The 20,615-nt window shown below is 40.8% G+C and overlaps 3 protein-coding genes and 1 pseudogene across 3 annotated transcripts; 2 read left to right on the top strand and 2 right to left on the bottom strand.

Annotated features, from left to right (window-relative positions):
- Positions 1–20: 20 nt before the first annotated feature.
- On the bottom strand, positions 21–2,746 carry LOC112202202 (peroxisomal 2,4-dienoyl-CoA reductase [(3E)-enoyl-CoA-producing]). The gene is made up of 5 exons (XM_024343133.2): positions 2,479–2,746; positions 1,627–1,786; positions 1,178–1,347; positions 881–1,103; positions 21–497 (listed from the first exon to the last, which is right to left on the bottom strand). Exons 1-5 carry the CDS (start codon positions 2,662–2,664, stop codon positions 343–345), a joined length of 894 nt encoding a protein of 297 aa, XP_024198901.1. The 5' UTR covers positions 2,665–2,746; the 3' UTR covers positions 21–342.
- A 115-nt stretch (positions 2,747–2,861) lies between these two features.
- On the top strand, positions 2,862–5,467 carry LOC112202200 (DEAD-box ATP-dependent RNA helicase 36). Its single transcript, XM_024343132.2, has 6 exons — positions 2,862–3,507; positions 3,725–4,047; positions 4,154–4,357; positions 4,438–4,519; positions 4,786–4,884; positions 5,038–5,467. Exons 1-6 carry the CDS (start codon positions 2,905–2,907, stop codon positions 5,194–5,196), a joined length of 1,470 nt encoding a protein of 489 aa, XP_024198900.1. The 5' UTR covers positions 2,862–2,904; the 3' UTR covers positions 5,197–5,467.
- Positions 5,468–6,236: 769 nt separating this feature from the next.
- On the top strand, positions 6,237–7,060 carry LOC112201731 (SKP1-like protein 14). The gene has a single exon (XM_024342638.2). The coding sequence runs from the start codon at positions 6,376–6,378 to the stop codon at positions 6,892–6,894; it is 519 nt and encodes a 172-aa protein (XP_024198406.1). The 5' UTR covers positions 6,237–6,375; the 3' UTR covers positions 6,895–7,060.
- A 7,457-nt stretch (positions 7,061–14,517) lies between these two features.
- Positions 14,518–18,116, bottom strand: LOC112203329 (annotated as a pseudogene).
- Between the last annotated feature and the right edge of the window lie 2,499 nt (positions 18,117–20,615).

The raw sequence follows: 20,615 nt of genomic DNA, 5'->3' as shown, positions 1-20,615 counted from the left end.
CTGGTTTGAGCCACTTTAAATTGATGACGAGAAAACAGTACTGCTTTCATTATAATCTTTACGATCGTATTATGATAACAACATAAAAATAGACATGTTTACAAATCGATACTATATTCCACACCTGTGATATTACACTATTCTTCTGGTCACAGCATCAGTAGACAGGACAGACCTCGCTGATTAATTTGACTATTATGACTGTTTTAATCTGTTGGCGCCAAATTTCACATAACCAACTATTATTCAACAACGGAAGGAGATGGATTCATCATTCCTCTGTTGGAATATGAGTGATTCAACTAATAACCGTAAAAAATGGTGGGGTGTTTGTTCTATGCCTTACAGCTTGCTGCTTGGAACCCCTACTGGTGCATTTCTAGATCTCTTCTCTACTACACGGGAAAGCTGTTTCACAGCATCTTTTGGCAGATAGCGAGGCCGGCTCAGCCAAAGTCCTCCATCAACTACAATGATAGCTCCATTAACGAATTTCCCTACAATGTTATACAAATCAAAATTAAGTTTCCAATGAAACAAAAGGGAACGCAATGCACGGAAAAGAGAAGGGCAATGAAACCTCTACAAGCAATCACCAAGACCAATATGGTGATTTGCAATGTTTTTTTGTCTCAATTATACTTTATTACTTGTTACTTTGTCATTTTTCTGATTCCTATGAAAGCACAGCAAGTCTGAGATGAGGCTCAGAAGTTGAAGTATTCGAATTATCCTCAGACTGGCTATCTATGGAACAAGAATGATTCCTACAGTTTGATGCCAAACTACTGGTTTGGGCACAGAAATTTACTATTCTCTACATGTTACAATACATTAATGATTATAATATAAACTTGCACAAGTGAATAAGGTTATTAACCTGCATCTGATGAAAGGTAGAGAGCAGCCATAGCAATATCCCATTTGTCACCTAGTTTATACAACGGCATTTGCTCTCTGGCTTTGCCATCTATCTCCTTTGGTGCAAGTTTACTCATGCCAGGCGTATCACCAATAGGGCCCGGAGCTATTCCATTGACTCTGATATCATAGTCAGTTCCCCACTCCAATGCCAAGTTTCGCATAGTGGCATCAACAGCTGCCTGTTGGAAATGAGAATCTTAAATTTTTTTATCACATAAATAAGAAACAACAACTGAAGGACTATCAAACAAACCTTGGCTGCTGACACATGAACTTGATACCAAGAAGCGGAATAATGTAAAGTAACACTGATGTTCAAAATTGTTCCACCACCAGATGAGCTCCTTCCCGGTCCTCCTTTTTTAAGATACTTGAGTGCTTCGTAGCACATTGTGAACGTACCAACAGAATCAATATCCAAAACTGCAGGCAAGAATAGAACAATTTGTTTAAAATATGGAAAAACTTTATAAATATATATGTCTTACAGGTCAATGAATATGTTCATGGAATTTTAAGTCGTCTGATTTCTTTATTATCATGGTACCCTCAAAACGTAAATTGGCTAATAGGTTCTTTTCAATGCATAGTGCATTTTCACTTCCATTATTTTGGTATTTTCACATTAATAACCATCAAGTCATGAGCACACAATGAATCCATATATGTGAACATATTATGAAGATTTTTACTGCATCCAACCTGTTCGAAATCCATTAGGGGATAGATCTTCTGCTGATGCAAGAAAATTGCCAGCTGCAGCATTCAAAAGTATGTCAAGCCTGCCAAAATGCTGAAAAGTTGATTCCACCACTCTTCTTGCATCTTCCTGTTTACGCACATCCCCCTCGATGCCGATAGCCTGAAATGAAAGAGAAAACACAACAATACATAAATCATGGGCAGCACAACCAAGTTCAAGAAGATGACATGTATACAGGTCACAAGTAAATCAGTGTCAGGTAGACAGCGCCTGAAAGCACCCAAGCAACGTGAATAAAAAAAACTCAACCTTTGAAAAGAAGTCTCAGCAGGGTTACTGGATCTGAATGTAACATTGTTGAGCAAGTTGATAAAACCATAGTATATTAAGCATCCAAATTCAATGGTATTAAAAAGCTGGCATCCCAACACTAAACCACTACTCCGATCAACTGGAATTCAAGCCAGCTGACCCACAAGCTGCTATTTAAACTCTATTAGCTACCTATTTGTGTTGCTGATAGTTTTCGATTATTAGTTGCATATATCAAACCATAATGATTTCTGGACATATCAAAAGAGCCTCATACTAAAACATACAGCAGAGATAGTCAATGTTGCAGTGAAGACAGATTCTGCTTTGGTTGATCTGCAGACCTTCCAACTTTAAACTGTTGGTTTCAGTCAATTAACATAATATTTTCATCAATATCTTCCCCCACCCTTCTCATCAAACACCACCCCTAACCAATCAACCACACAAGAAACGCACAAACCCAAAATTGGGTAGCAACACAAATATGTAAACAATAAGCAGATGCAAAAATCAAGTGCTCGAAACCAAGAAAGTACCGGAATTCCCAAAGACTTTAGAGCAGACACAGCAGAGTCCAGCACTTGCCTCCTCCTCCCCATAATAGCAATAGACGCTCCATGTTTCCCGAACTGGGTCGAAATCTCAAACCCAATACCCGACCCGCCTCCCGTTATCAACGCCACCTTCCCTTTCAACGCATCCGCCTTAAACGGTGACTCCATCTCTCTCTAAAATTCCTCTTCTCTGCTTCTCTAGCTTTTTTAGGGGCCAATGTGTTTCACTCTGGTCCAAATAAAAATTGCTTCTTTTTCTGCTCCCTTTTTTTTTGGCGCTAATAAGGCCAACCCGACCCGTCACTGTCACCAACCAACTAAAACGTCGTCGTTTGGTGCCAACCCTATTTCAAAGTTCAAAGCTTTATTCCCAAAGGCGTAAACTTTTACAGAGAAAAACCGAACAGAATGGACGGAGAAGAAGAAGAAGCCACAGTATCTCTAGACTTCCCTCTCTTCAAACCCAGATCATCTAAACCCGCCCCGAAACCCGACCCCGATCCGATAACCCATGCCGCCGCCGAACCGGACCTTGAGAGGTCCACAGACCCGGACGCGAACTCCGACGCCAAGTTCACCGACCTCGGACTCGCCGACTGGCTGCTCCGGACGGTCGCCGAGCTCGGTCTGAAGAAGCCGACGCCGGTCCAGGCGAACTGCATCCCCAAAATCCTGGAGGGCCGGGACGTGCTGGGCCTGGCCCAGACCGGTAGCGGCAAAACGGCGGCGTTCGCGCTGCCGATTCTGCAGCGGCTGGCGGAGGGGCCTTATGGGGTTTTCGCGCTGGTGATGACGCCGACGCATGAGCTGGCGTACCAGCTCGCCGAGCAGTTCAGGGCTTTCGGGTCGTCGCTGCATTTGAGGTGCTCGGTGATTGTTGGAGGTATGGATAAGCTGAAGCAAGCTCAGAGCTTGATGAGTAGGCCCCATGTGGTGATTGCCACGCCCGGTAGGGTTAGGGATTTGCTTCAGGAGGACCCTGATTTTCCCTCTGTTTTCTCCAAGGCCAAGGTAATTTAGGGTTTAAGCATTTCTTTTCAATTTTTTTTATAAATTTGCTGAATTGTTGTGTACATTGTGAGTTTTAAAGTGGAATCTGTATGGGAAGATTAGGACTTTTCGATGGATTTTTGTTTTGAAGATGTGATAGATGTAGATGATATAAGGTGCTTTGCTTGGGGTGTTAAGTCTGAGCTGGGTACTGATGAGTTGTTTTATTGTGTTGTAGTTCCTAGTGCTGGATGAGGCAGATAGGTTATTGAATGCTGAATTTGAGGCCGATTTGAGAGTGGTGTTTCAGTGCTTGCCGAAGAATCGGCAGACCCTGTTGTTTTCTGCAACAATGACTAGTGACCTGCAAGCACTGATTGAAGTTTCTGCAAATAAGGCGTACTTTTACCAGGCTTATGAAGGTCTCAGGACGGTTGGTACTCTTGCGCAGAAATATGTTTTCATACCCCGTGAAGCGAAAGAAGTTTATTTGGTGTATATTTTGTCGAAAATGAAAGATATGGGTATTCGTTCAGCCATTGTGTTTGTCTCAACCCTATGGTATTCTTGCTTTTAAATAGTTTCGGTGCTGGTTTGTTTGTTGGATGGCTTGGTGTTTGGATTATTAAGTAATCATCAATCTTTGGGTTTTGTTATGTGTGTGCAGGAATTGTCACTTATTGAATTTTTTACTGGAGGAGCTTGGTCAAAGTGTTTCAGCGTTGCACTCATCCAAATCCCAGCCTCTTAGACTTTCTGCATTACATAAGTTCAAATCTGGACAGGTTCCAGTGTTGATTGCAACTGATCTTGCCAATCGTGGTTTGGATATTCCTACGGTTGACCTAGTAATCAATTATGATATTCCAAGGTCTTACTCAATGGATTTTTTTATTGTTACTTCCAGTAGGAAATATGATTCTTAAAGCTTAATTGTCATACTACTTGCAGTGATCCAAAGGATTATGTTCACCGTGTGGGACGTACTGCAAGAGCAGGCAGAGGAGGTTTAGCTGTCAGCGTTGTTACCCAAGTAAGTAGCAGATATGATCATTGTGAGATGGGTTAAAATTAGCAACTTTCCTCCCATCCCACCAATGAAATTCTTTAGGTGATCATGTCCAGTCTAAATTTGCAACTATTGAGACAAGTCAGGCATACAGTGGTGTTCTTATGGTTGTTGTTTTTGTTTTTTCTTCTGTATTTTATAGGGATTTTATATTTTATAATTTTACTTTTATTTGGTTTACAATCAAAAGATTATTTGTTTTGATTAATAAGGGAGATTGTGTTTTGCAGCTTGATGTAAAGCTGCTTCATAAAATAGAAGAAGAAGTTGGGGAACAGTTGGTAGAATTTGAATGCAAGGAGAACGAGGTTCTTGAGGATATTCGTAAGGTATTGGTTTTGCACTAAAGCTTGCGGGAGAATTATAAATTTGTTTATAGACTTATGTACTAGCTATGAGGCTATGACTTATTAAAGCTTGTGGGAAAATATTTGTTGAAGTTGTGGAAATGATTGCTTACGTATTTCATCTCCAATGTGCAGGTTTACACAGCCAGGCGTGTGGCAAAGATGAAGATGATGGAATCCAACTTTGTAGAAAGAGAGAAAAAACGGAAAGAACGAACACTAAAGACGCTAGAAGCGAAAGGTTTATTGAAAAAAAGGAGTAAGAAGAACAAAAGAGAATTGGCTCCCGTATAACCTTTCTTCCTCTCGACTCTGCATATGAATACTATCGCTATCCTGGATTCACTTCGTCAATGAGATCATTGGTTGTGCACCATGAATGGCAATTGCATCATTTTTGTAGTATAGTCAGTTTCTTACGATATTAGAATATGAATTACATGAAAGGTACTCTGGCACTGGCACAATTTGAACAAGGACTTCAATATTCATTTATTTCCTTGCATATTTGACTGATCTGACTAATGAAGTTCAATATATGGGATTAGATTTTGTTAGTATGAAATACGATGGCTGAAGAGGCTCTGTTTCTGTCAGAGCCTTCCTTTCTGGCGTTTGCAGAATATATTGTTTCAGTATATGTATGATCAACTCCATCTATTGCTTCAGATTCATGTGGAGAACATAAAATGAAATATGGAAATTGCGGTTGGCCAATTGGGTTTTGTGAGTTCATTAATCTGGGTTCAGAATGGCCAAAAGGATATGTGCGCGAGTGTGAGGCTTCTACCACTCGCATTTGGAAAGATTCATGATTTGTGTTTCTCAAAGTTACAACTTGCAATCTTTGCGAACCTTGATTTACCTTTAGGTTAACAAGAAATTATTATTTAGTCTCAAATTATCACGTATTCGTAGTCCGAGTTTATTGAGTGATCCACAATTCTACATATAGGTCTCTGTGTTTCATCGGTCTAATATATATATATATATATATATATATATATATATATATATATATATATATCTTTTACCTCTTCTATTTTCTATTTATCAAAGCATAATTGTCGCTAGCATATTGGACAACTCCGGATTCAGAATAATTACTTTGAAGAAAGATGTGTATGAAGTCGATTAAATGACAATACAATTTGTGGTCAGCGAAAATCCTCCTTTACAGTAGGAGTGATAATTTATACTACCCCCAAGTCTCCTATTCTTACCAGGTCTTCTCTCCACTGTCAGGCATTTCCGGAAACCTCCTCTTCTTCTGGTGAGTATAGACCAATTTTATTATATTAGCGATACACATGAGCAACATCCGTCGTGTTTTTAGCATCGAATCCTTTATTTCGCAAATGTTCGAAACCCCTCAATATAAAGTTTCTCTCTTCACTTCACCAGAAAACACATACAGAGAAGCAAACACCTGATCATCATCATCATCGTTCCTTTGCTCACTCTTACTCTACAATGTCGACAGAGGAGGACACCGTCCAAGAAAAGAAGACGATCTCCCTGAAGACCTCCGACGATGAGATCTTTGAATTGGAGGAGGACGTAGCGATGGAGTTCGGAACCGTCAAGGCCTTCTTTGGAGACGATGGGGTCTCCCGAGACATGGTGATGCCTATTCCTAACGTGCACAGCAAGGAACTGACGAGGATCATTGACTTCTGCACCAAGCATCTCGCCTTGAAGCCGAAGGCGGAGCACGACGAGGCCGGGAAGAAGGAACTGAGGAAGTTCTATGCTGAGTACGTGAAGGAGGACACCACCGAGCGCATAATGGAGCTGATTCTGGCAGCTGATTATTTGAATGTGAATGACTTGCTGGACTTGTTGAACCAGTCCGTGGCGGACCGGATCAAGAACAAGAGTGTGGAGTATGTAAGGAAGTTGTTTGGGATTGAGAGCGATTTCACTCCCGAGGAGGAGGCGGCGCTCCGGGAGGAGTATGCCTGGGCTTTTGAGGGGGTTGATGAAGACTGAATGGTGCAAATGTTAATTGAGAATTTGGAAGAAGTTGGAAAGTTAATTTAATGATTTTTTCTCTTCGTTCTTTAGGGTTAGGTTACTTATTTTCGTGTTGCAGATATAAATAAAGACGTGTATTTTATTTCATTTAATGATATGGCTCTATTGTTTATAGTGTGAATTGGGTGTTTCTCTTATGTGAAAAATCCGATTGCTAAATCTAACTTGACATCGATCTTGTTGGCTTTGCTTAATTAGGGAAACTTGGTACGATTGGGAGTTTTAGAATATACTCCACCAAGATGAGTTCAGAAGTAGAAGAAGATAGAAGAAATTGAGAAATTAAGTAGCAGTACTGTCCGCACTAAAGGGAAGTGGAATGAAAACAGCTAAAGATTCTAGTTTGGCATGAGTTCCAATTAATTTCCCTACAACAATTCTATCAGAAGAAACAATGGTTTATTTGTAGATGATTACAAAAGATATTTATCGAACTGTAGAGCTCATTAAGTATGGGCGGTGATTTTTGCCTTTATTTTCGAACATATTTTATCACTATTGTGATATCCGATCCGATGTTCGATTTCTCTACGATATAACTAAAAATTGTTTAAGGAAAAAGAGATTCGAGAGAAATTGTAGAGAGAATTGTGTCATATTAATATTGAGAATAGGAGCCCTATATATAGGGATTACAAAGTACTAGTTCTAATGTTACAAGGAATACCAATCCGTGTAGGATTGGGAAATCTAGAACCTTCTCTCCTATTACTACTCCTAGTTTGATAAGGCATACTAAATCGATATTCCTTCAACACTCCCCCTTGTGCCGCTCAAACTTGGTGGTGACGCTTCATCCGTTGCCTCGTTAAAAACCTTGCCAGGTAACAAAAACCCTGTGGGACAAAAATAACCCTGGTCGAAGGACAAAAAGAGCACAACACGTCCTTCACTCTTCGAGATCGAACATGTAGACATCATAACTCCCCCTGATGTCGATATCTCCCCCTGATTGCTACAATCGTGGGAGTTCAGATAACTTTCTCAATCTGATGCTCCTTACATGTTTCTCGAAGGTGGATTTTAGGTAACGACTTAGTGAATAAGTCTGCTACATTATCCTCTGATCGGATTTGATTCACTTCAATCTTTAGAAGTGCTTGTTGTTGCTGATTATAAAAGAATTTAGGCGAGATATGCTTAGTGTTGTCACCCTTGATGAAACCTAACTTCATTTGCTCAATACAAGCTGCATTATCCTCATAAATGCATGTAGGTTCTTCTGTGGTAGACTTCAAACCACAACTTCCTTGAATATGTCTAATTACAGACCTTAGCCATATGCATTCACGCACGGCTTCATGTAGAGCAATAATCTCTACATGATTTGAGGAAGTAGCAACAAGGGTCTGTTTCGTAGACCTCCAAGATATCGCAGTGCTTCTTATGGTAAAGACATAACCCGTTTGGGAGCGACCTTTGTGAGGGTCAGAGAGGTACCCTGCATCAGCAAAACCCATCAAGACATCATTGTCGTTTTGATGAAGGGGGATAGGGTGAGGCCGGCCACCCCTTGTGGTGGTGATGACGTTGGCGGCAACATGGCCGGCCACCTTGTCATGGTGGACGGTGGCTCCATGCCTAATGGGGTCCGATCCCATTCTTCCGTCATTCCTCTTCTCTCTGTAGGGATAAAATAGGCTCATATCAATCGTACCTCTTAGGTATCGAAAGATTGTCTTTACACCAATCCAATGGCGACGTGTTGGCGCAGAGCTATGTCTAGCTAACAAGTTCACTGCGAATGAGATGTCTGGTCTTGTGCATTGAGCTAAGTACAATAATGCGCCTATTGCACTTAAATAGGGCACTTCTGCCTCTAATAGCTCTTCGTCCTCATCCTTTGGACGAAACGGATCTTTTCCTGGCTCAAGACTACGACCGATCATGGGAGTACTCACAGACTTTGCTTTATCTTCATTAAAGCGCCTTAAGATTTTCTGAGTATATGCAGACTGATGGATCAAAATGCCATCACTACGGTGCTCGAGTTCTAAACTGAGACAAAACCGTGTTTTCCCAAGATCTTTCATCTCAAATTCAGATTTCAAGTATTTAGCAGTTTCCTTCAACTCATCTAGAGTTCCAATTAGGTTCATGTCATCGACATAAACTGCTATGATTGCAAATCCGGAACTTGTTCTTTTAATGAACACGCATGGGCATATTTCATTATTAATATATCCCTTCCCAATCAAGTAGTCACTTAGACGGTTATACCACATCCGTCCGGATTGTTTTAATCCATATAGTGAGCGTTTTAATCTTATTGAAAACGCGCTCCGTGGTTTAGAGCCACTTGATTTGGGTAATTGAAGTCCATCTGGAACCTTCATATATATCTCTGAATCTAGATCCCCATAGAGATATGCTGTAACCACATCCATAAGCTGCATGTCAAGTTTTTCGGAAACTACCAAACTGACAAGGTAGCGGAACGTTATCACGTCCATTACGGGAGAATATGTCTCCTCGTAGTCGATTCCAGGGCGTTGTGAGAAACCTTGCGCCACAAGGCGGGCTTTATATCTTACCACCTCATTTTTCTCATTACGCTTTCTAACAAAGACCCATTTATGGCCAACAGGCTTTACATTTGGGGGTGTCTGCGTTACAGGTCCAAATACCTGTCTCTTTGTTAGTGAATCCAATTCAACCTGGATCGCATCTTTCCATTTAGGCCAATCTGCTCTTCGTTGACATTCTTCAACAGAGCGAGGTTCGATATCATCATATTCTATAATCCCTTTCGCAATATGATATGCAAATGCATCATCAATCGCCATAGAATTTCTATCCATCATCTCATGTACACTAGTGTAATTTATGGAGATCTCTCTATTCTCTGGAGTTGGTTTTGACATTGGAGCGTCCCCCAATGATGTCTCTTGGACATAACCATAATCCGGAATATTCTCATGAGATGGATTATTTACATCGATGATTAATGGATTATTTTGTGCCGAACTCGCTTTCTTTCTTGGGCGAGAATCCATCGAACCTATGGGCCTCCCGCGCTTCATGGCGGGAGCCGTGGGCCTAGCCATAACGTCACCATCATTGAGAGATGGGACGTTGGCGCCATGCTCATGCATTCTTGAGTTGGCGTCATGTCCTCTACTTTTAGGGACATCAATCCTTGCAGGCACGTTTGCAGCAGGTATGTGTGATCTTGTCACTTTAGCGATATCAGAAAACGCATCAGGCATCGAATCTGCTACGTTCTGAAGATCGAGAATTCTCCGCACTTCAATTTCTGACTGTGCGGTTCGGGGATCAAGATGAGACATAGTGGGGACAGACCACGACAATTCCTGTCGTTCCTGTTGAACATTTATGTTCCTATCTCCCCCTAACGACGGGAAGACTGTCTCATCAAAGTGACAATCCGCAAATCTAGCGGTAAATAGATCGCCTGTCAAGGGTTCTATGTAGCGGATAATCGTTGGAGAATCATAACCAACGTAAACGCCTAATCGTCGTTGAGGACCCATTTTGGTGTGCTGTGGCGGCGCAATTGGCACATAAACTGCACACCCAAATATGCGTAAGTGTGAGACATTAGGCTCATACCCAGTCACCATCTGGGACGCAGAAAAGGGTTGAGTGGCAGTGGGCCTCAGACGAATAAGCACAGCTGCATGCAATATTGCATAGCCCCAAGCAGAAATAGGGAGATTGGTGCGCATCACCAATGCTCGAGCAACCATTTGTAGTCGTTTAATGGTGGCTTCTGCGAGACCATTTTGGGTATGAACATGAGGAACAGGATGTTCAACATCAATCCCAATGGACATGCAATAATCATCAAAAGTCTTTGATGTAAACTCCCCAGCATTGTCTAATCTTATAGACTTAATGGGATGATCAGGGTGGTGAGCCCGTAACTTAATTATTTGTGCTAGGAGTTTAGCAAATGCAGCGTTCCTTGTGGACAATAGCATGACATGTGACCAGCGTGTCGATGCATCAACCAATACCATAAAATATCGAAATGGTCCGCATGATGGTTGAATAGGTCCACAAATATCACCTTGGATTCTTTGCAAGAATGGTATATTTTCTTTGGTGTCCCTTGCATAGGATGGTCTCGATCCTAACTTTGCTAAAGAGCAGGCTTTGCAGAACGAATGATGGGCTTTGGAAACAACCAATGAGGATTTTGGTTGAGCCATGAAGTCACAATGGACCTTAGAAGTAAAAATTGGAGTCAAGGGAGCAGGGGTGGCGTCAAAGCCACCCTTGGGCCGCAGGGGGATGGCGGCGCCGACCGGTGAAGGCCGGACTTGAGGGGGAAAGGCGCCGTGAGGCGCAGGTGCTCCTCCTTGATCCAAATTTCGAGTTTTACTTCCTTTCGTTCTGAAAAAAGGGATGTCCGTGTGAAGTCTTTAAGATACGGATCATCATGTCACGACCTGGGTGTCCCAAACGGTCGTGCCAAAGCCTATATGTGTCGGAATCCCATAAATCATCTCTCATGACATGGTTGGATTCAATGACTCGAATAGTGGTTGCATACAACCCACTAGAGCGACACATAAGTTTCTCTAATACTCGTTTATGTCCGTAGTCATTAGAGGTGATGCAAAGGAACTCTTGTCCATTCTCACAATGTGTTTCCACATGAAAACCATTGGCTCTTATATCTTTGAAATAATAAAGTTCGAAAAACATGTCTACGACATGAGATAAAATAAATCGATACTTTATTAATAATATCCAATGATGACACCAAAGTTTCGTGACCATAATCTAATCCAATATAAAAATCAAATCGTAGACAAATCGTAGTCACTCTATCCGTTCGGTAATTTCAATTTAGTTGTGACCAGGTAAGGTAAGGCGAGATTTTGGTGGAGCGTTGCTCACTTTTAAAACCGTTCTCTCAGATCAAACCTTGCCTAGACATCACAAGTACTCTTGAGTACGCCTAGAGGGAAAGAGTTAATACAATAAGTCATTTTATTGATTTAAGGCATAATTGCCATTACATAATTCTTGGAAATATAAAAGACTATTCTAAATAAAAATCTGCGGCATGTTGTCTTCATCGCCAGATTTAAAGTCTTTGTGAACTCGATGTCTGGATCACCATAATGCGACTACCTTCGTAGGTACATTGCAAATTCAGGTCCATTGATCAGACGTTCCATATCAGAAATAGACACCATAAAGAGGATTCTCCCTTGATTGAGGCGCATTGGCGCAATATGCATAGTCCCTAAGACTAGTGGTGTTGGAAAGTGGTGCCCATGGCCAACGTTGGCTCCATTGTTTCCAACCCTATGTCCCTCAAAATCACGCCTCCTACGGTCGTGTGATTGTCGCCTTGAGTGATTACCTTCTTGAGCATTTCGATCATATGGATCATGACGTCGATGGCGACTTTCTCTAGCCATAGGACGATGCTCTTGATAGCTATCTTGAAGCCTATCAAATCTTCTTTTCACAAGTTCATTGCCATGTCTTTCAGTAGTGACCATAGCTTCAATAAGCTGTTGAAAACTTGTGATCCGTCTTGCATTTACATGAGTCCGGAATAAGTCAGAGGACCTCATAGCATAGACGGGGAAGGTATTAAGGGTTTTCTCAATCAATTGGTCTTCTGTGATTGTTTTTCCACAGAGACGCATCATTGCTCTGATGCTGAGAGCTTCCGAATAAAATTGCATGACAGTGTCAAATTCAGAGAAGCGAAGATGTTTCCATTCTGCTTCTGTATTCGGAAGTATGGAGTCACGAACATTGCCATATCGTTCGCGAAGCGCATGCCAAAGCTTTATGGCGCTATCCTCATTTATGAACTCAAACTGTAGGTCACTATCCATGTGATGTTTCATGAAGGCAAGTGCCTTGGAATTATCTTTCTCAGTTTGAGGGTCTGGAGCTGTTTCTATAGGACAAAGCTCTTGGATTGTATGCAATAAATCACGGGCAATAAGGTGGATCTCGACATCAGTGACCCAAATTAAGTACCTTTTGCCTGCATAATCCAATGGAACAAAATCGAGTTTGTTTGTGTTTGACATCCTGAAAGATGAAACAAAAACAAGTTAGTTTCGGAGTCAATGCTTCCACGAAAACTAATATAAATAAGATTTCCGAGCTATGCTACCAAGAAATCGATTTCCAAGAATAATTGGATTAGACCGAAACAATGATGTTTATATGGTCGTTAATCGATGCTTACGGACGCTCTTAGTCCGAAGTCTTACGAACGCTCTTAGTTCGTTAATTGCGTGAATCCCCACGATTCCGCTTTTCAAGAATCGAACCCACGTTATAAGAAAGGTGGGATGTAGAAGAAGGGAGGTTTTCAAGTCCCCGAGAAAAAAAGAAATATTTAAATTTCGAATTATAGGAACTTCAAAACTTACTCTTTTGAATACTTACTTGGTGAAAATTAGGAGCAGATTCTGTTCTGAACAGCTTGTACCTCGATTGGTGTACAGATCTAAATATGACTCCGATAAGGCTGAAATTCGGAGGTTAGATGGAAGAGACAGAGACGAACAACTTTGATGAAGAAAGTTTTTCGATCTGAGCTTCCGAACTAGACTTTTCGAGGCTTGCAAGAAGACGGATGTGCACAGGAACGGGAAAAAGATGCAGTGGGTGTGCGTTGGCTTGTTTGCGCAGCAGGGATGCTTCGGTGGTAGCAGGCTGGAACGCAGGGCTGCAGGGAGGGGGCAACAGGGGCTGCTGTGCAAGGTTGCAAGCGCACGGGCGTTCGGGCTGCAGCGAAGGTTCGGCTAGCTTGGGCTAGGGGCTGCTTTGTGAATGAGTTTTGGTTTTCTGTTTTGTGGTTAGAGTCGTGCTGATAACGTGTTTAAGGAAAAAGAGATTCGAGAGAAATTGTAGAGAGAATTGTGTCATATTATTGAGAATAGGAGCCCTATATATAGGGATTACAAAGTACTAGTTCTAATGTTACAAGGAATACCAATCCGTGTAGGATTGGGAAATCTAGAACCTTCTCTCCTATTACTACTCCTAGTTTGATAAGGCATACTAAATCGATATTCCTTCAACAAAAATCATATTAATTTTTTTTTTTAAAAACGGAAAATTCGATGCAACTTGTCACACGAGTAAATGTAGATTGTAGAGATTCGAAGTTTTTGCCAAAGTTCTTGAAATTCCAATAAGCAGTTAGTAGCTCTTTCCGTTTCGTTCTTCAGGGGTCGATACCAGCTGAAATAGTAATACATCAATCTCATTCTCAGTGATGAGGTCTCTGAATTCTGAGAAGCAGTTTCTATAGCAGAAAGCAGATGTCGGTTAAGTTCAAGCCCCTCCATTAGATTCGAGGTAACTCATCTTTTCTGGGATCATATTATACGTTTCTTACTAATTGCTTCTCATTCTGTACCTGATCGATGGTTTTGTCTTTTTTGTTTTTTGTCTTTTTGACTGAAGTACTGCTGCAATTGACTTCGCAAATGCAAAAGCAAAAGATTGTATGAGAGCTCAAAGATTTTATTTCTCATCAAAAACAGTATACATGTGAAACCTAATTACAACTTTTTTTTCTTTCTTTTTTTTCTTTTTTGGATAAACGAGGAGAGGACAAAATCAACGCCCTCGGCGTCCTCCCTCGGAGATTTATTAATGAAGAAAAATAATACAAGTGGGATGGAGGACTAAGCCAAGGCCAATCCCAGAAAAGTTACACAAATATGCTAGCACAGCATGAAACGTTCCTAACCAAAAAATAAGAACAATAATAAACAAAGCATACAGGTACAGTAGAGGAAAACTATGACAAAAACAAACTAGGCCTGAGAGAACAAGCTAGAAAAACAGGAGAAATTAAGGGAACTTATAGGATGGAAGCGAACAAAAGTCATGCCCGAAAACTGGAAGTTAAAACTGAGGTACCGTGTCCCACCAAATAAAACCGTCATGTATGTGAGGCTCCAAAATTTGCTTAGTCTATCTGCCACCGAATTTCCTTCCTTGAGGATATGAGATAACTGAATGTTTATTTGTCCTGATAAATGTCAACAATTTCTCCACTTCATGCGTGAACAAGAGCATCTTACTCTCTGTCACAATAGTCTGATACTAATTAATGAGTTGTTCAATAGTAATCTCTGGTAGTCTAGAGGAATTTGCAGGTTGGGATGACAACACTTGAGAAACCATGTACATTGTTGGCCTGGATTGTGGATGGGAATGTTTGCATGCAATTGCTAGCCTAGCAATTGTTATCAGTTCATTCTCAATTTTCGGTGGAGGAGGGGGAGGCGTTGGTCGAAAACATCCTTTAGCAATATGTCTCCATTGGCGGATGAAGTCGAAAAGGAGGACATAAAATCAGCCAGCTGCCTTCCCATTATCACTTCCAGTGCCAGCGCTCCAAAGCTATAAACATCACATTTCTCGGTAACCTTCATTGTATAAGCAAGCTCTGCCAAAAACATTGAGGAACAGAAAATCATTAATATGTAGACCAAGTATAAAAGTTGTAGAACATTTCTTTCATCTACTCTGTATTACCTGGTGCTATATATCCATATGTGCCTGCGCGTGCAGTCCAATTCGATGAGTCTGGATTTAAAAGCTTAGCGGTGCCAAAGTCTGAAACAACGGGCTCATATTCGTAATCGAGCAGTATGTTGTTGCTTGATATGTCTCGATGCACAATAGGGGGAGAGCAATCATGGTGCATATAAGAGAGGGCATGAGCTACACCTTTCACAATCCTCACCCTTGTGCTCCAGTCCAGTTTGTTAGCTTCGTATTCTTTGCTCAAGATTGAAGCCAAACTACCTTTTTCTATGTATTCATACACCAAAAACGAGTGATGGGCATGTGAACAGAAACCACGAAGTTTCACAATGTTCCGGTGCCGTATCTCTAGGAGTGCCCTTATTTCGTTTAGGAATTCCTTCCGAGACGTCTCCTCACCATCAAGTGTTGGGTGGAGTTTCTTCACTGCAACTATGCTGCCGGATATCAGCTTTGCCTTGTACGCACTTCCGGATCGCCCCTTTCCGATGCAATACAGAGCATCAAAATCATTGGTTGCCTTGATGATTTCTTCATACATGATTCTTCCATCGAATTCAGATATGGAAAAAACTTCCTTGTGCTGCACATCGCTCTGCCCCGTGTCCTGCTCTGTTTTTCTTCTTTTTCCAACCAAGGCAATTGCAAGGACTGCATGTACAAGTAAAAGTGTTCCCAAAATAGGGAAAACAATTAAAAACAAGTGTCTTCGATCTGTTTTTGAGGAATGCTTATTGCAGGGTTGAATTCCTGCAACATTGCCACACAATCGTTCGTTGCCTTCTAATGCGCCTTCTTGAAATGCTTTGTTGTTGGGGACGGGACCCTGCAGCTGGTTGTAGGATAAGTCAATTTGAACCAAGCTATGCATTTGTTCGAAATTTTTGGGTATTAAACCAGAAAGATTGTTGTGGGAAATATTCAGAATTTCCAAGCTTTGCATTTGGCTAATTTCTGATGGTATTTGATCCTCAAGTGAATTGTAACTCAAGTCTAGCTGGGACAGGTGGACTAAATTTCCCAATTGAAATGGAATTTCTTGGCTGAATTTGTTGTTGCTCAAATTCAAGTAGTGTATTTTAGAAAAGTTACCTAAAATGCTTGGAATTGATTCATTCAATCTGTTGGTTGACAGGTCAAGATATTCAAGATCCTTCAATGAATCGAATTCTGAAGGCATGTGACCCGAAAGTTGATTACCTTTCAAATTCAGACTCAGCAAAGAAGTCAAACTCCTTATCTCATTTGGAATCACCCCAACTAAACCATTTGAAGAAAGATCGAGTGCTTGAATTTGGGTTGCATTGCCGATCTCAGGTGGGATGCTGCCAGTCAGGTTGTTTCCTGCAATTCGTAGGGTTGCTAACTGAGGACAAAGTCCCCACATGGGTGAAATTTCACCGTAGAAGTTGTTGCGGCTAAGGTCTACAATGTAAAGATGTGGATAGGCACCAAATTCTTCAGATATATTGCCTGTCAAATGGTTATCTTGAAGGTAGACTCTTACTAAACTCTTGCATATTTTCATGCTTTTGGGTATTGGACCCGTCAATTGGTTGGAATTTGCTGTAAAGTTTTGCAGTGATCCACCACGGCAAATATTTTGGGGTAAATGACCAGAAAGTTGGTTAGTATCCAACTCGAGTACAGTCAACTTCTTGAGATTCCCTATCTCTTGGGGGATGGAGCCAGAAAGTTGATTATCACGGAGGTATAAGAAAACTAAATTACTCAAGCCACCAATTGAAGGGGGAATGGAACCATTGAGTTGATTCATAGCCAACTCTAGATCCACCATTGATTTCAAGTTCCCAATCTGTTCCGGAATGGTTCCAGATAGGTTATTTTGGTAGAGGAAGAGAAAGGTAAGGTTTGTCAGATCACCTAAAGATGGTGGGATTGAACCAGAAAGTTGATTTCTATGGAGATTCAAAGTAGTCAGGTTGCTCAGACTGCCTAGAGAAGCAGGTATAGAACCGGAAAGTTGATTTTGATGGAGAAACAACGAAATCAGGTTGTTCAAATTACCCAGAGAAGCCGGAATCACACCTTCTAGACTGTTCTGGCTCAGAGCAAGCTCAGAAAGAAACTTAAGTTGACCAATCTCGTGAGGAATCGAGCCATTTAACTTGTTATCATTTAGGTGAAGGACCTCAAGTTTTGTTAGAAGACCAAATTCTGGTGGGACTTGCCCAGACAAATGATTAGAAGACAGATCAAGATAGATGAGTTTGGAGAGGGAACTAATCTGAGGTGGGATGGCATCATGAAGTTCATTGAAGCTAAGTTCAAGATATTCAAGATTAGGGAAGGACAAGAATGATAATTCACGAAGCGTACCTTGAATACCAGAATTGCTGAGGTTTATCCTGTTGACACTTCCAATAGTTTTGCATGAAATGCCTGTCCAACCATTGCATGGACTTGCATTTGCTCTTGGATTGGTGGAATTACTGGGAGAGTAAGTCCATGAGGTCAGATTATTCTGGCTTTGGTTTTGAAAACTGCCTTTCCATTTTAGAAGGGCCTTTGCTTCACTAGAACTCGAACTAGAACTAAAAGAAGCAAAAGCATTGTTTGGTGATGAAACGAGGTGAACACACAAAAGAAAGTAAGCTAGAAATGATCTCATGGTTCTCATGGTTTTGTATATGTTTGCTGCATGATATGTTAGAGCACATCAAGCCTAGCTTTATTTATAGCTGATCAGACTTGGAAAGAGGATGTTTTCATTTTCTTTCCTTCTTAATTAGTCATGATGGTTGCGATTAGTTTTTGATATTCATTTTCTTTGTCTCGAAACGGAGACTTGGAAAGTCATTCGTTTACTATTTGTAGTCATTGTTGTGGAAAGACGAAGTAACGATGGTGAAAAGAGTGAAATCGTGTTCCACACACTCAAGAAAGAAGACATGCAGCTGTAGGAGGTTGGTATTCCTCCTAAAGTCATGATCTTTTGCCTCCTTACTAGAGGGGGATTGAAAACTAGGGCAAGAATTGCTCGTTATACTAATATTAATTTTGATTCTTTTTGTGCTTTCTGTGGTTCTGGCATGGAACATTTAAACCATATATTTCCTTCCTGCCCCTCTCCCCAAAATGGTTGGAACCTCGCTGGTGTGGATACACATAGTATCCAAATTTTTAAAAATTGGTTTTCCTCTTAGTTCAAGTGTATACTATAACAATATATAGTCCAGGAGGTCAGATTATTAATTTAACATTCTGGGTTTGGTCTAGAAAGCTGGGTCCCATTTGAAGAGCCTCTGCTTCACTAGAAATAGAACTAGCAGAAGCAACGTTGTTTGGTGATGAAACCAGCTGAGCATACAAGATAACACAAGCCAAAAACCAAGCTTCACCATACAAACTTGATGTGCTAGAATTGATAGAATGGCCAAAATTCGTTTCGGTCCTGGCCTAGAAGTTACATAATCAACTGTTGCATGACAGCATGAGTGAACAGATGGAAGATGTACGAATGGAGACCTGCTTTCACTTGGTTTCTTGTTAATTTGGTTTTTGAGTGGCCTTAAGATGAGCGTGTATGTAGTAGGGCTAGGGTTATTATCTTCTTCCATTTTCCTTGGTTCTTTTGGGAAGAAATTCAATTAATTGGGGTTAGCAGTGAAGGAAGGTTGGGAATAAGGTCACAATTAGGCTAAGATGAGAATTCAATATAACTAGAAAAAAAGAGAGGAAAGATATATGAAATGGTGTTCCGTGATTCATGCGATTTAAAATTCTAGAATATTAGGTACTTCCATCAAATTGTTTGCAATGTGCCCATAACTAGTCTAACAGCTTCAGACTCTAGAATTTCATGACTAGGAAACACTATAGCCAGGCTGTTATGGTTTATATTACCAATTTACCATAGATGAGAAGGTTGGATGTTTATCGCATCAAACAGTTAGACTGGTCAGCATGCGCATGATGCGGGTCCACAAGCAAATTGACCCGGAGTTGGTAGTGGGCTTGGTCCGATTAGACCCGATGTCATCCAATATTGCTAGGTCGCATGCAGCCATACAATTAAACAATATTGTTTAATGGATTAAATTCAATTTAGTCTATTAAACTTTAAGGTTAAAATCAGTTTGGTCCATCTTTTTTAGAATTAATCACGTTGGTCCCTGCATTTTTAATTTCCATCATCCAGGTCTAAAATTTGAATTTGGCTCAAAATATGATGTCATGTGCTGAGTTGGAGCCGACATAGGGGCCAACTTTTCAGATTTTAAACCCCCTAAAAAAGGCAAAATAGATATTTCTAATTTTTCTAATTTTTTTTCTCTCTCTCTCTCTCTCTCTCTTTTTTTTTAAAAAATTTCTCCATATTTTCCACACTCTCTCTCTCTCTCTCTCCTCCTTCTCTAAATTGACGACCACGACAACGACGCCGAAAGGCAGGTGATCGGGAGAGAGGAGGAGGGGGTGGGGCCGGGGTGGGAGTGAGACTGGTGAAGCAGAGGTGGGAGACAGAGAGGACTGGGGTGTCGAGTTAGGAGATGAGTTTCTGAAAGGAGGGGACAGATGGCAGCGTCTGGAGGGAGAGGTTGGAGTGAAGGCTGGTGCTGCAAATGTCTCTAGTATTGGGGTTGAGAGAGAGAGAGAGAGAGAGAGAATATAGAGAAAAATTTTAAAAAAGGGAGAAAAATTAGATAAATTTAAAAAATAGAAATATCTATTTTGCCTTTCTTAAGGTGCTTAAAGTTTGAAAAGTGGGTCCCTATGTCCGATCCAACTAGGCAAGTGACGTCATTTTTTAACCAATATTCAATTTTTGGACTTGGGTGATGTCATCAGATAATATAGGGACCAACATAAAAGGGACCAAAGTGATTCAAGGGACTAAACTGAATTTTTTTTTCTTGTTTAATTGTACGTCAATTAAACAATACCAACACTTATTTGTCATTTCTTGTTGTGGAAGAGAAGACCGGGCTGGATCTGCTAATGAATTTTGGTAGTGACAATTAATCTGGTCGTCAGATTAGAAATTAAGTAATTATATATTTACTTTTTTTTTTTTTTTTTTTTTTTTCTGTACCAATTAATTTGGTCCCTCTAATTTGATTTAATCAATGAAGAGTGAATCTCGGCCCTCCATTGCATAGCTGCCATCTTGAACCCACCACATGTCCCATCGAGACAATATG

Source organism: Rosa chinensis, chromosome 5, assembly GCF_002994745.2.
Source record: "Rosa chinensis cultivar Old Blush chromosome 5, RchiOBHm-V2, whole genome shotgun sequence".
Classification (NCBI taxonomy): Eukaryota; Viridiplantae; Streptophyta; class Magnoliopsida; order Rosales; family Rosaceae; genus Rosa; species Rosa chinensis.
This window is presented reverse-complemented; position numbering and strand designations above follow the sequence as displayed.

What these genes read in the sequence shown, in the direction of transcription:
- LOC112201731 (XM_024342638.2), top strand. Translation starts at nt 6,376, where the DNA reads ATGTCGACAGAGGAGGACACCGTCCAAGAAAAGAAGACGATCTCCCTG.
- LOC112202202 (XM_024343133.2), bottom strand. Translation starts at nt 2,664, where the DNA reads ATGGAGTCACCGTTTAAGGCGGATGCGTTGAAAGGGAAGGTGGCGTTG. An exon ending in TAAAGTCTTTGGGAATTCCG is followed by an intron (nt 1,787 to 2,478) that starts GTACTTTCTTGG and finishes CTTTCATTTCAG; the next exon opens with GCTATCGGCATCGAGGGGGA. An exon ending in TTCATGTGTCAGCAGCCAAG is followed by an intron (nt 1,104 to 1,177) that starts GTTTGTTTGATA and finishes CATTTCCAACAG; the next exon opens with GCAGCTGTTGATGCCACTAT.
- LOC112202200 (XM_024343132.2), top strand. Translation starts at nt 2,905, where the DNA reads ATGGACGGAGAAGAAGAAGAAGCCACAGTATCTCTAGACTTCCCTCTC. An exon ending in CTGTTTTCTCCAAGGCCAAG is followed by an intron (nt 3,508 to 3,724) that starts GTAATTTAGGGT and finishes ATTGTGTTGTAG; the next exon opens with TTCCTAGTGCTGGATGAGGC. An exon ending in CTGTCAGCGTTGTTACCCAA is followed by an intron (nt 4,520 to 4,785) that starts GTAAGTAGCAGA and finishes TGTGTTTTGCAG; the next exon opens with CTTGATGTAAAGCTGCTTCA.